This window comes from Cyrtonyx montezumae, unplaced genomic scaffold (assembly GCF_038088225.1).
Source record: "Cyrtonyx montezumae isolate F1298 unplaced genomic scaffold, pur_monq_1.0 scaffold_13, whole genome shotgun sequence".
NCBI lineage: Eukaryota > Metazoa > Chordata > Aves > Galliformes > Odontophoridae > Cyrtonyx > Cyrtonyx montezumae.
Genome location: NW_027071859.1, coordinates 4,041,742 through 4,056,100, shown reverse-complemented (window position 1 = coordinate 4,056,100; position 14,359 = coordinate 4,041,742). Strand labels below are relative to the sequence as shown.

The window sequence follows — 14,359 nt, the reverse complement described above, 5'->3', positions numbered from 1 at the left end:
TTGGAGGCTCTGCATATTCTGAGCTAGAGAAATGAAGAGTGGATTTAGACTACTGAAAATACATTCATGCTAGATTTTGGGATGTTTGCAAAACATCTCCCTCTGTCTCTGCATGTTACATGAGGCTTAAGGTTGGAGGTCTTGCAAGGAAGACTCATTCAAGAAATATTCCTGTGCAAAGTCTAGTACTAGGCTCGTGCACCAAAATTTCTGCCTTATTCTTCAAATAGCATCCAAAATGGAGCTTTGATGGTATAGAGGCTACAGAACTGGCATTTTGAGCAGGTATGATGTTCAGTATGTGTTTTAGGTGTGACAGGTCAGCCTGTCAGCCTCTATCACAGTGCAACACCGAGACACTAGATAATGCATGAGTCAGAGTATGAGCTGAGTCAGGGCAGAACAAGGTTCCTGTACTTCAAAGCCAACAAGGGCTTTAACACTGAGCTTCGAACTTGCACTTCAATCCCATGAGGTAGGATTTGGCTCACACAATTTTAGGGGTGGATGCAGTTCTTTTACATTCATGAGTAATACAGTTTTAGATGCCCTGGAGCACCTCTGGTATCTACAAGGGGCTCTACATCCCTTCATAACAACGCTGGGACATGAGACTGGATTTCCCTATGCCTTCTCATCCAGCAGTAAACATCTATATTTATACAGTGAAATTGAATCCAAGTTCCTGAAAACAAGTGATCTTAGCTCTGGCAAGGTCTACACAGAAAACAGGGAAGGAGACTGTCAGACGAGACAAACTTTAAGACAATCAGAGTTCAATGGAGTTGTAGCTATGAAGAGGTCTACTTCCATTTGAAACGTCTTTGGAGACTCAAACCATGCACATAAGGTTAATAGAGCTGTGCTTCCATTTAGGAATGCCCGTATCTTTCTTAACTTCTGCATCTTGAGGACAGCAGAGCTGGGTTTGTCTCCCTGGAGTACCTCAGAAGGCAAAACCTGTAAACCTCTATGAGGGTAGCTCAGCTGAGATCTAACTCTCTGTTGACTGTTTACAAAGGACCTTAAGCCACAGGCATCTATCAAATATCCATATCTGGATCTGAACACTACTTCTTAATTGGTGTGAAATGAATCTTATCTGGGGAAATCAGTTGATAGGATATGAGTTTAAGGAAATGATTCTTGAAATGATAACAGTATTTATTATTTCATTTTGAATATTATTTCAACACATCTGCACGCACCTCCACAAACCTGACACAGTGCTACACACATCACACGTTTTAAGGCATTTTGCTTTTACCCTCTCTTAGATTGTTGCTGTTCTGTTCTCCTTGTAAATTGATGATAAATATAGATGTTTTCCCAAAGAGGTGTACACGTATGCAGCTGAGGCATGGTCAGACATCTCCTCACATTAGCTGGGCATTTATTCAGAAATGCATACATTGCCCCAGGGGGAGAATGATGTACATATATAATCCAATAGGAAATAGCTGTTAAATTAAGTTCACAGTTTTATCATGCTTTGTAAACTCCAACTTCTCCAGTAAATGCTTGAGCCTCTTCTAGTTGCTTGCTGCAGCACAAATGTTCTAACCTTTTCCATATTAAAGATGTAATTTGTTAAATGGTACTTCTTGACTGCAAGGGTGAGGCACTGAGCAGTAGCTTTGGAACACGGCCTCGTACAAAATTGTTTGAGGGATCCCAGATGATCATAAAGTGCTTAGATATCATCATTGGCATAGTAAAGGTAATCACAAGGAAGTAGAGTTTATCTATATCTAATTTGGTCAATATTGCATGCAGCCACTTGTAAAGGACAAAAGGTGGGACATGACACCACTTCTGAGATACCTGACAGATGAATTAATCCATCTTTTTTATCTACTATTTGATCAACACATAGCATAGTGATGAGCACAGTACAAACATATCGGTGATCTGGAAGAGGAGAGATCTACTGGGAGGACTCTTCTGAATTTCCAGTGATGTGAGGGTCAATCTCACTTCTACTGAAGAAAATAAGGAAAACTGGAAAATCTTTTCTATCTCAGACCCATTCTCTGCGTACAGAAAGAGCAGGGGAGAAGATTGGAGGGGAGGGGAGAGTATGAGTGTACATCTCTGTGGGCTCTGACCAGACTTTGGCAATGACTCCAGATTTTGTCACATTTCTGTGGATTGGCAACCTTTCCAGGAAAATGGCATGCAACAGACAAAAGGCATCCTGAAGTTACTCAGATATGATGCCCAGCAGAGCCACAGACATTCAAGCAGCAAACAGCATGGCTTTAAGAGTGGGAACAAGAAGGTATTACAAACAAAACAGCCTTCCCTTTCCCCAAACCCATTTCCTAATGAAACCACTAAATCTCAAAGTTTTCTAGCCCTCTAGAAATGAGGGCAGGTAATTGCAACTTTACTCACAGGATTCATGATCAAGTTTACCACATTTAACTCAGAAAAAAAGCCGATTATGATGGCTCAACTCACTGGAGATACTGCAATATACAATCAAAATTTACGTTAAAAAAAGAAAGAAAATTAAAACACAGTTTTTGATAAGCAGTTCTAGAAGTCCAGGTCATCCTGGTCAATCTCATCAGAACCTTCTTTCTTTTTAGAAGCTCGAACTTTATCAGTATGTTCGTCTCCCTTTGGATCTGCACCTTCAGCATCTGGCTGTTCCTCATCTCCCACAGGATCAATGTTTGAAGATGCTTTGTCCTCTTCTTCTTCCTCGCTGTCAGGATACATCTTTGAAGGTTTGCTGCTCTCATCACTTTGACCCTCTCCACTGGGGTGCTCACTTATGGAGTTATTATCTTGGCATTCCTCTTCATTTTCATCATCAGACCCCTTCTGGGACTGTTGTGAGAAGTTTCTCAGAGAAGAAGAACCAAAAGTAGTGACTGCTTTACTCAGAGTCTCTAGCCTTTTCCTGCTTCTTTTGCCTTTGGCCTTGGAGGCTCTTTCAGAAGACCTACTGTTGCCTTTGTGTTTTTTATTTGCCTGGTCAGGGTCATCGCCAGAGAGTTCTTCATCATTTTCCTCATATTTCTCACCACTTTCACTATTGTTTTCTTCTTCATTTGAACATGCCTCATCTTCTAACTCCACAGTTCCATCTTCTGCTGCCTCATCCTCATCCTGCTCAGACACCTCACTTCCTTTTATAGCATCGCCTTCAGGATTCTTATCTGCCTCAGAGCCATCAGCATCTTTGGATTTGAATGTCTCCTCCTCCTCATCAGCCTCAATACCTTCCCCATCTGGCTCCTGTGATTCTTCGGCTTCATTGTCAGCTTCATCTTCTGCTTTGGACTCTACTTCAACTTCCTGCTCATCATTTTTCACTTCTTCTTCTTCTGTGTTTGCAACTTCCTCCTCTTCCTTTGTTTCTTCCTCATCTTTTCCTCCTTCATTTTCCTCTCTTGCTTCCTCCCCTTCCTCATTTGCGTTTTCTTCCTCTTCTTCTCCTTCCTCCTCCTCCTTCTCTTTTGTTTCTTCCTCTCCTTCTGCTTCTTCTCCCTCCTCTCTCTCTACTTCCTCATCTTCATTTGCTTCCTCATCCTCCTTTGTTGCTTTTTCCTCATCTTGCATTTCCTCATCCTCTTTTGTTTCTTCTTCTTCCTCCTTCACATCCTCCTCTTCCTCCTCTGCTTCTTCCTCTTCCTTAGTTACTTCATCCTCTTTTGCTTCTTCCTCCTCCTTCTCCATGTCTTCTTCTTCCTCCTTTGTTTCTTCTTCCTCCTCTTCCTTTACTTCCCCCTCCTCCACTTTTGTTTCATCCTGCTCATTCACTTCCTCTTCTTCCTTTCCTCCCCCCTCCTCCTCATTCACTTCCTCCTCCTCCTCTTCCTTTATTTCTTCCTCCTCTTTTGCTTCTTCCTCCTCTTTTGTTTCTTCCTCCTCATTCACTTCCTCCTCCTCTTCCTTCACTTCCCCCTCCTCCTCTTTTCTTTCTTCCTCCTCATTCCCTTCCACCTCTTCTTCCTTTCCTCCCCCCTCCTCCTCATTCACTTCCTCTTCCTCTTCCTTCACTTCCCCCTCCTCCTCTTTTCTTTCTTCCTCCTCGTTCACTTCCTCCTCCTCTTCTTTCACTTCCTCCTCCTCCTCTTTTGTTTCTTCCTCCTCATTCACTTCCTCCTCTTCTTCATTTCCTTCTCCCTCCTCCTCTTTTGTTTCTTCCTCCTCTTTCACTTCCTCCTCCTCCTTTCCTTCCTCCTTCTCCTCCTCCTCTTTTTCTTCTTCCTCTTCATTCCCTTCCTCCTCTTCCCCTTCCTCTTTCTCTTCCTCTTTCCCTTCCTCCTCCTCCTCTTTTGTTTCTTCTTCCTCCTTTATTTCTTCCTCTGCTTCCTCTTTTACTTCCTCATCTTCTTTCTGATTTGTTTCTCCTTCTACCTCCTCTTTTGTTTCCTCCTCTTCCTCTGCCTTCAATGTTACGTCTTTCACTTTTTCTTCCTCTTCTTCCTCCACTTCTTTTGTTTCTTCCTTTTCTTCTTCCTTGGTTTCTTCATCTATAACCTCCTCCTCAATCTCACAGTTTTGACTCTCTAATATTGGTCCTTCTGCACCTTCATTCCGTGTTGAGATATCCGTTTCATCTAATACTGCCTTCTTTACTTCATTTCCTTTAACTTCATTTTGGCCAGACGGAAGGTCACCCTCATCATTCTCTTCATCTGGACTGGTGTTTTCTGCTGCTTCATCCACATTACTAGTGGGAGTTGCTTTGCTCTCCTGGGCTGTTTCTGAGACACAGGCTTCCTCATTGTCATCTTTCTTTCTCCTCAGGATCTGCTGCAAATCAAATGCTTTCACGACTGGGGCATTGCTGGCCACCACTGGGATTCTTGTGGGTTTGGAAGCCATTTTTTTCCTCACACAAGTATCACAAGGGCAGTATTCCTCCTCACTTGGTTGCTCACTAATACTTGCCTCAAAAGCTGCACTAAATGCTGTATCTTCTTCTACATCTAATGATAAATCTGATGTGTCCGCAAGCCTACTGTGGGTTCCAGTCTTGTCACTGAAGAATGACTTCTTATGCATAGTCTGCAGTCGCCGTCTCCTCTGCTCAGTTTGGAGTGTTGATTCACGCTTGAGTGGTCCATCTGGAGGTCTTGGCATCTTGGCCCCTGCTCTGCTTCTGATCTTCCTCAGCTCCTTCTCTATGCTTCTTTGTATCCTTTTGCTTACTTCCTCCTTCAGCTCCAAGATCATTTCATCCATCTGCTGGTTGTTCTGCAGGTTCCACTTGACTTTTAACTCGTTCATAGCATTGACATAGTGAGCCATGAACTCCTTCTCAATTTTCTTTAGCAGCCTCAGGACCCAGACTGGATCTGGATCTACTGAGTTCTGCTGGACAAGGGATTTGCCCACACTGGTGGCCATGTCGACTTTGGGCTCTGGATCCTTTGTAGACCCTTTTTCAAGCTGCTCTTCAACATCAGCTTTCAGTTCTGTCCCACAGTCAGCATCACTGACGTTTGTCTCAATGGTAGTGGATAAATGATCAGCTGCCTCATCAAGATTTTCTTTTGGAAGTGCTTCATTTACAACCACAGCTTCTTCTTGCTCTCCATTTTCAACTGATCTGCTATTCTCATTTTCCTCTCCTTCCTCCTGATCATTTTCACAGTTATTGCACTGATCTTGAATTAGAGATTCCCCTCTAGTAGAATTTGCTTTTTCCTCACCTTTTGATTTTGAGCAGCCTGTTGAAGGCCGGGATGAGTGCTCTTCCTGTTTATTCTGCTCCTCAGCCTCAGTCAGTTCAGTGGCAGTCTCTCCATTTTCCACTTGACCATCTGATTTGAATTCAACAGTCTTCTGTGCTAGTAAATTGCACTCCCTGGCACCTGCTGTAATCTCCTCTCCTGAGCCACCAGAACCACTGCTAACATCCACCCCAGAGGAGGACATTGGAGTGAAGTCCCCGTTTACAGATTTTGGGACTTTAAATCCAGAAGCTGACTTCTCCTGACCACTTGCCTCTTGACCTGAGCTTGGACCACTTTTTTCACCTGTTTGTCCAAACCACAGGGCTTGGAAAATATTTAACAGTTCCACATACCTTGTCTTATTCAAACATTTTGATTTATCTGATGGATCTTCTGACTCTTCATCAAGGAGCTGGAGACTGGCAAGACAAGTAATCAGGATGGTGGCAGAATTACTCAGTTTTCTTCCCATCGTGGGAGACACTTCGGGCAAGCTGTTTGATCGGTCAAATTTTGCTTCATGTTTTGAACTGAGCAAAGCCTTCATAATCTGGACGGAAGTCTGAACAGAGGTTGGCAGGTCTTTTTTGTTGTTATTTTGGCTAGATGTAACTGATTGACAGCATTCTGCTTGGTCAGCCTTGTCAGCTTCTGACAAGACTTCAGGGATTTGTTCTTGATCTGCATACTCCTCAGCCTCTTCATTTACTGCATTGACTTCTACTGTCTCTTTCACCACTTCATCCACTGCCTCATTTTCAGCTTCCTCTGCATTCTTTTTCTCAGCTTTTTCATCTTCTGAGATTTCTTCAGCATTTGTACAGCATGGCAACTCAGTGGTTGCTTCTGTGCATTCCCCTTCTTCATTATCCTCCATTTCATACTTCATAAGCAATGTTTCCGAAGGGATTTTACTTAGCCATTCTTGCACAACTTCTTCTGGAGATGCATTTGGTAAACTAGATGGCATTAAATCACTCAGTTCCTCCTGCGCTCCTGTGTCTTCTAACACTTCCTCCACTTTTTCATTGCCGGAATCATCAAGCTTTGTATTCTTCTGATCATTTGCCTCGGTTGCAACTGATTTAGATCCAAAGGAAGTTGGTTTGGAGGAATCTACAACTTCTTTCTGCTGTCTTCCTGTAGTGAACACTGACTCAGTACCTATGCTGCTAATGGAGGAATTCTTCAAAATGGCTGATCGTGTTTTTTTGCTGTTTGGCCTCCCTTTTGGCGGGGCAGGGCAATGCTTGCTGCATATTGACATAGTCCCTGATGGTGATGCTCGACTGGAGTTTGATATCTTCTCATGAAGATTCCTACTTTTAATCTGCCTTGATTTTGAAGACTGAGATATGTTTGATTGTGAACACCTGCCATCGCTTTCCTGGGATATCTGTGTCAACAAGCATTTATCTTCCACTTCTGTCTTTGAAGAGACTCTTGAACTGACACTTTCAGGATTTACTTTCCTAATCTCAGTCTCAGTTAAGAGTTCACCTTTCGAACACACACTCTCACTTATACTTCCATGTCTTGAGGAACGGGCCTCTGAATTCATCTTGGAATTACCTTCTCCAGCTTTTCTATTAGGGTTTGAAACACTTGAGCAGAGAGATGATGGCTTGCTGTTTTCCTCCCTATGGCTTCCCTTCTTTGAGCCTTTTGAGGATGCACTGTAGCCATTGGTGGTACTTTTTGAACTTTTCTCCTCAGTAATAACAGCAATTGCTTCTGCTTCACTAGTAGATGAAATGTTTGACTGAAAAGATCCTGAGTTATGAGACATGGGGTCTCCAATAGACTTTTTCTTATTTTCACATGAGCTTTTGGAGTAATTAGATGCCCTGCTGCATGATCTTAGATCATCCGCATGTAGGGAATTCTTCTTTTTATTCTGAGTGGATTCAAGTGAAGACACAGACATTTCAGACTGTGCATCCAAATGTAGGTGGCTGTGTTTGCTCTTTTTGGATCCTCTGGAAGAGCAAGAGGCATTGCATAGAACAATCTCATCACTATCACTTTTCCTGCTATTCATGACACTAGCTATGGACTGGGGTGTTCCTGGTGCAGAGCATTGCTCAGCTTCACTGCTCTCATCTTTAACTGATTGGTTGGGCTTTGTTTTTGTTGAAACTGAGCTGATGTCATTGATTTCATTTTCTTCTTGCTCTTCTTCGGTCTCTTCAGCCTCTTTCTTAGGGCAGGACTCACTGGAGAAGGAGGAGACGACCGCATTGTTTTCTGAGTGATCATTGTGTTCACTCTTTGCCCTTGGTGTGCTACAGTTACTAGACCTGCTGCGCACACTGTTGTCAGGAGTGGAACACATAGTGTTATCTTCTTGATTTGCTTTCTGAAGGCTGGAGGAGGACATGGTCCTACCCACACTACTTGTTTCTTCACATATATTCTTGCTCTGTCTGGATTGCACTGATGACCTTGATATGACACTCCCAGCTCTGCAGCTTTCAACCTCCTCTGCATCACCCTTGAAACACTTCACAGAGGAAATTTCAAAACTATTTTCATCTTCCTTTTGTGAATTGGTTTTACTGGCCTCATAGTCTTCAGGGGCTTCTTGAGTATCCAGGTTATTTTCACAGCTTGAATGTGACATTAATCCCAGGGAAGAAGGCCTCTGACTATTGCTTGTGCTTGTCCGGGTGTATTCTTGCTGATCTTCTCCGTTGGAAGCACCTGTAGACAAATCACTTCTACAAGTACACTTTTTAATAGATCGATATGCCACCCTGTTCTCTATAGTCTCTGAGTAGGATGAGGACTCTTGCACAATGTGCTCAGAGAATTCCTCACTGGATGTGGTGCGGAGACTATCCACAGAAGCCTTTTTTTTGTGGATCACTCTCCTCCGGGAAGATGTGCTGGAGCATGATGAGCGTGTGTGCCACGTGCTTCGGACACTGGGCTCTTCTCTCTGGGAAGTGTGCATGGGGTTTTTCCAAATATCATAGTCCTGGTGTTTCTTGCCACAGCTATGACAGTGAGCCTCATCACACTCAGATTCCTCAAGTTTTGACATGTAGGAATCAACATCACACGGGTATAATGAGTCATCTGCCTCTGAGCTGGCTTCTGGGTTCATTTTCTGTATGGGGTCTACTCCACTGTCCTCCTCTAGACCTGATTCTTCACAAGGCATCCTGTTCATCAGATTTGACTTTTTGATTTGGGTGGACCATTGCAAAGTCTCATCGTTTAGCAAGCGGAAGCGGACTTTCATCTCAACGGACAGGCTGCCATCCTTGTTCACATGCACTCGCTTCTCTATGTCATCATTGACCAAAGAATGCACCAGATCTCCAGGTTTTGTGTGTGAACAATTGTTTGAGAATGGTGCGCCATTATCTGGTGAGGCAGCAAGACCATTTGGATATGACTTCTCTGATGATAAGGAAAATCTCATTGATCTGTTGCTTGATGCTGACCGTGGATGGATAATGCTTTTTTTGGCTTTCAATTCAAAGTTTGCTGCAGTTTGAAATAGGTCAAGAAAAGAAAGATGGAGAGAAATGTTAACTACACAACGAGGACAAAAAATATATAGATCAATTCCTCAAATTAGCCAATGTTGATAATAGTCCATTCAAGACATGCTAGATCACATAGTTTGAAAATTTAGCTTGGAATAAGTGATGACTACAAATGTTGAGTTAAAATAGAGAAGAATAGTTTGTTTGAACCATCTGTATTAAAAGCTTCTATACCTAAACTTCATTTTTTGAATCAAAATCAGAACATAAGCTTTTTATTTTTGATATTGGTAGTATAATACCTGCCAGTAAGATTAAAAAAAAAAAAAAAGATATATAGAGGAAGTTAGTATCTGAGTTTCTCTATCACTGAATGACACTGCAAATACTGCTTGTGCATGTTTTCATCCTCATGTAATTGAGAGAAATGTAAATGGAGAAGTGACCTTCCTCCTTTGCTAGTAGTCAAGTGTCAAGCATTTATTCTACATTATCCAATTTTCCATTAATATTCCTGGAAATACAGGTAGGGCCATGAGCAGTGCTCAGTATGTGCAGGGATGTGACACTATGAATAATTACTGTATTTGTTAAAATGCGAAGAGCAAATGGAAAAGAAAGTATAAATTGGTGGTTGTTAGAAACAGAGGTAATCATACAAAGAAACAGTAGCGGAGGATTTAAATCCAAACATCTGTATGGCCCAATGCAGTGGTCTGCACAGATTTGTTGAGGTGCTGGACCCTTCAGTACAGACAGAACACATTGCTCCTGTACTGTCTTGAAAAATATGGATCTATAGTGTTGCTAATACATACACTGTCTTGCTGAGAGGTTACCAGTGAGCACAAGGCTCCGTGGGCATGTGGATAAGCAGCTGAATGGAAGGCATTTTAGGAAGACTGTATGTCAAAGGGAACATGCCAACCAAGACAAATAAGGTGTGAAATAGCTCCTATCTAATAATCTTCATGCGTTTGAACTGGGAGGTCTGTTCAAACTCTTGATGGACCAAGAGCTCTGGTTTATTCCTTCTGCTCAGTTTTTTAAGTCTCAGAAAGTAAGCTATGTCCTTGAGTTTCAACAGCTAGTTATCAACACACAGTTGAATATTTCCTGGCTCCTGCTATTGACAATGGAGAGAGGAATGGCAACTTCAGAGCTCACTTCATTTCATCTCAAACCAAATTCTTGATACAGAATTACCCTCCAAAAATGGGCAGCTCCTACTCATTGGATGCTGAGGGTAGCTGGGATGATTATCTATGACCTTAGAAGAGATTCTGAATAACCCATAGCATATCCCTCCTTGAACATAACCTTTCCATGGAAGCATGTTTTGTTTCCAAAGTTAGCTCCTTTAACTGCAGGTAGCTGTTAGTTCTCCAGTGTTTGAAATGACTTTCACACCCTGAAAAGTTGTACATCATTTAGAGAAAGTATAACAGAGTCTGAGAAACTTAGTCTTCTGCAAACAAATACAGAGCATCCTCTGGTCCTGGTGCAGAAGTGCTGGCATTATATGATCAACAGACAAGGAGACAGAAGATTCGTGGGAAATCTCGAGGGTTTGGGGACTCTCAGAGGCAGACACAGGAAAGGAGGGAGTTGTGGAAGGAAAAGGAGACAGAGATATGAAAGAGGAAGGGAAGTCAGCCAGACATGGGGAGCATGTAAAAGAAAGACTAGAGGGTGTAGAGAGGAAATCCTAGAAGGAAACCAGAGAAAAAGAAGGAGAGGATGGAAATTCCTGGGAGGCAGAGAGAGGGAAGTCATTTTGCATGTGAAACAGTGCACATGAAATCTGCACATTGGGGTAGCACAATAGGTGCCTGTAATCTCCAGCTTGTAGGACACAGGCCTGGAGACGACTGTGCAGTGTGCCCCAGAGTTTTTCTTACTTTCATTATTTTCATTGACATTGTTGTTGTTGGAACGGGGAGCCAGGTCAGGCAGCTTCTCCACTGAGTGTTTCCTCAAATTCTCCATCGATACAGGTTTAAATGGCTCACGGCCGACACACACCAGCACGTTGGGACAATGCAGCAGAGCCTGCATGCTGTCAATCTGGAAAAAAAAGAGCAAGAGGGTCACCGTGAGGTGACAGAGACCTACGTTTTTCCTCCTGGATCTGTAATCAATCAGCTTTTAGATGGCCCTTAAAATGAACATGGTAACGTTACGAGGTGTAGAGAGTTGAGGGTCTATCAGAGGCTGCTGGTAGGCTCTCTTGGAGTGCTCTCTTGCTGAAGAAAACTTTCAGATTGGATATAAGCAAAATATTTTTGTAACAATGGTAGTAAAGCACTGGCATAGGTTGGCTAGAGAGGTGGTGGTGCCCCATCCCTGCAGACAGCCAAGGTCAGGCTGGACAGGGCTCTGAGCACTGATGGAGCTCTGTGTGGCTCTGTTCACTGCAGGAGGGTTGGACCAGATGGCCTTTAATTGTCCTTTCCAACTCAAATGATTCTATAATTCTATGATTCTGTGAAGAAGCTCTGTTATGTTTTAATCAGATGTCGTAAGACAGAAAAAAAGATGGGAGAGATTGCATTAGGGCAGGGAGATCTCATTTATTGGAAAGTTTTACACCTTCTGGAAAAGAATTCAGTGTGAAACATATTCGTTGAGAAAGATATGGAATTTGGTGACTTCTCAAGTTCTCTTATAGAGGATTATAATGCTTCTAAGTCTTGTACTGGACAGTCATTACTACCTAGTAGATGCTGTATTCCAGATTGATTATTAGTTTTCTTCCTTCCTCTGCTCAGGAAAGGATCTAAACTGTGATTTCTTTACTAATATCTCAAGCATTGTCTCAGTGATGGACAGTGTAGGACACTGTCCCTCAGTGGGGGTCATCCCTGTGAAGGTTCTGTGAGAATCCAGACTTACAGACAGCATCACCTTGGAATCACAGAATCAAAGAATCAGCCTGCTGATGAGCATTGGCTGCACAAATCCTGGGACTCCTCTTGCTTCTGCCATCAGTTATCAGTCAGGCTGAATTGGAGCTCTCAAGTAAATCACCTGATGGCTTTGAAGAGGATTGAGAGGTCTCTCTCACTGGCTGAGAGGGCTTCAGAGTGACCAACATTTGATCGGGGCCTTCACAGCTGTGCTAGGAAGCTCCCTGCTTCTCAGATTGCCACAACAGGAGCACACATCACTCCCATGTGGAGCATGTGAGTGCTTGCTACGAAGAGGCAGCCATGCAGTGAGTTATCAAGAGCTAGCACTGATGGTGGGCTGAGCACCATTTCACCCACAAGATGCATCCTGACCTGACTGTGTTTCTTAATCATCAGCTCTTTAAGCAGCAGCTGAGGATGAAAGAGAAAAATGTCACAGGCACTGTGATGACTGTCCTGTGGTTGTCACACCTGCACGGCACAATGGAGCATGAAGGGAAGATCTCATCCTCTATATTTCTCATAGCAAAGGAACACAGAAATAGTACGTATCAGAGTGCAACTCTGCAAAATGCTTCTGAGGCTTCCTGAGATTTGTTAAACTGTACGACCAGTGCTTTGAGAGGGACTGGGAAACCAGTGCTGGATCTTGTGCTACTCAGAGAATGAACGTATGAGTAGAGGGTGACAGAACAAGTGAGATACACATAAAATTACACTTAAAATCCAGTTAAACACATCAGTTAAATTTTCTTAAAGTAAGACATATTGCATTTATTTATTTGTCTCTCTGTTTATTAATTTACCATGTATACATTTATATCCCATCATCTTCACTTTAATTTTTATTTACTGTTTGCACTGGAACAACAGTTGCAACCTGAGTCCCATCATGTTCAGCACTGTAAAAAACCTGCAGTAAGAGGGTCTCAGCTTTCCAAAGTTACATGAAGCATAACTGTGTGTGAAGCAACAAATTCCTGAATCTATATGGTTAGTATTGTGAAGCAGAAGCACAAATCTCAGTCTATGTCTATTGCTTGTCGTTGGTCAATAGACTCGATTTTGCTCTGCACGTTTCTGAAGGGAACAGTTCTTCAGCTCATGTGAAAAGTGTATAGAAAGCCTATAATCTAATAAATGGCAATATTTAGAGCATGTCTTAACTGCCTGTACATTTCTTTCCCACCCTCTTCTGATTTATTCTGTTAGTGAGATCTTTCAGTGTGTACTACTTTCAGTGTGTAATGCCAGTAGAGAAAAAAAAAAAAAGGAGGTGGGGAAGAGGAGGAAAATAAAAGTAACAAACAGAAGGAAGAAAATCAGAAATGAAATCCCTTCTGACCTTGATTTTGAACAGTCTTTAAAACCCCACCAAATTTAGGAAATATTTGTAGGATTTTTTGCCCAGGTCATTGCTTTCCCTGGTACTCTGTTTCAGCCACACATCACTGTGGTGTTACACATGCAGAAAATAGATTGTGCCAATGATGCCACTTCAGCAGTCAGCAGAGCAGAGCCAGCTGAGTTATTGCATTTAGATACACTGCACAAGCTAAAGCATACAGAATTCTCTTACGTTGTGTGATTTCAAATGAGGGCTCTGTCACCTAGTACTTCTGGCATCATCAGCTCTTTAGCAGTGGTTTTCCTGTAAAATAGATCTGCTGCCTGATGTCTTGCAGGGTTAATCTCTTTAATTTAATGGCTGTAGAAATTCACTTATGTTTGGAAATCAGCATTTCACAATGCTCCGTTCGTTGCTCCTCAGCTTTGCCTTTCTTGGAGGCATACATAAAAATCATTCCTGACATCAAGAGTTCAGCTCCTGATGCTGTATGCACGCCAGTGTCTGCTGTTGAGACTCAATGTGCAGAATTTCCTCTGGCTTTTCTGGAAACTGCATCACACTACTGGCATGAAATCTTTGTGCTATCCCAAAGAGGTGCAATCCTGTTCTTCTGCTCGGACACAGCAACCTCCAGATTAGGAGTTATTACAACTCTTTGAAACTGTGTTTTCCATGCATTTTCTGTCACTGATTTCCATGCTGGGGAAGGAAACAGGATGTCAAACAGAGAACTGGTCAAGTGGTGTGAGAGATCAGATTATGGGATTTGTCAGTAACACCGTGACTAACAGCTATTTGTACATCAGAAGCATGTGATCCCCAGAGAAAGAGATGGAACCATGGATCTGATTAATGAAATTATGGAAAACTAATCTGATGTTGAATCTCTGTTCAGGATGT

At 42.5% G+C, this 14,359-nt stretch overlaps 1 protein-coding gene across 1 annotated transcript in view; it reads right to left on the bottom strand.

Annotated features, from left to right (window-relative positions):
• Positions 1-2,330: 2,330 nt before the first annotated feature.
• The window catches only part of RP1L1 (RP1 like 1), a 38,744-nt gene continuing 26,715 nt past the window's right edge, over positions 2,331-14,359 (bottom strand). Inside the window, exons 3-7 of the mRNA XM_065731077.1 lie at positions 11,098-11,263; positions 8,259-9,194; positions 4,515-6,839; positions 3,994-4,232; positions 2,331-3,744 (exon numbers count right to left, since the gene is read on the bottom strand). Of these exons, the coding sequence (XP_065587149.1) occupies positions 2,542-3,744; positions 3,994-4,232; positions 4,515-6,839; positions 8,259-9,194; positions 11,098-11,263 (4,869 nt within the window). The 3' untranslated portion in view covers positions 2,331-2,541. The remainder of the gene's footprint in view (positions 3,745-3,993; positions 4,233-4,514; positions 6,840-8,258; positions 9,195-11,097; positions 11,264-14,359) is intronic.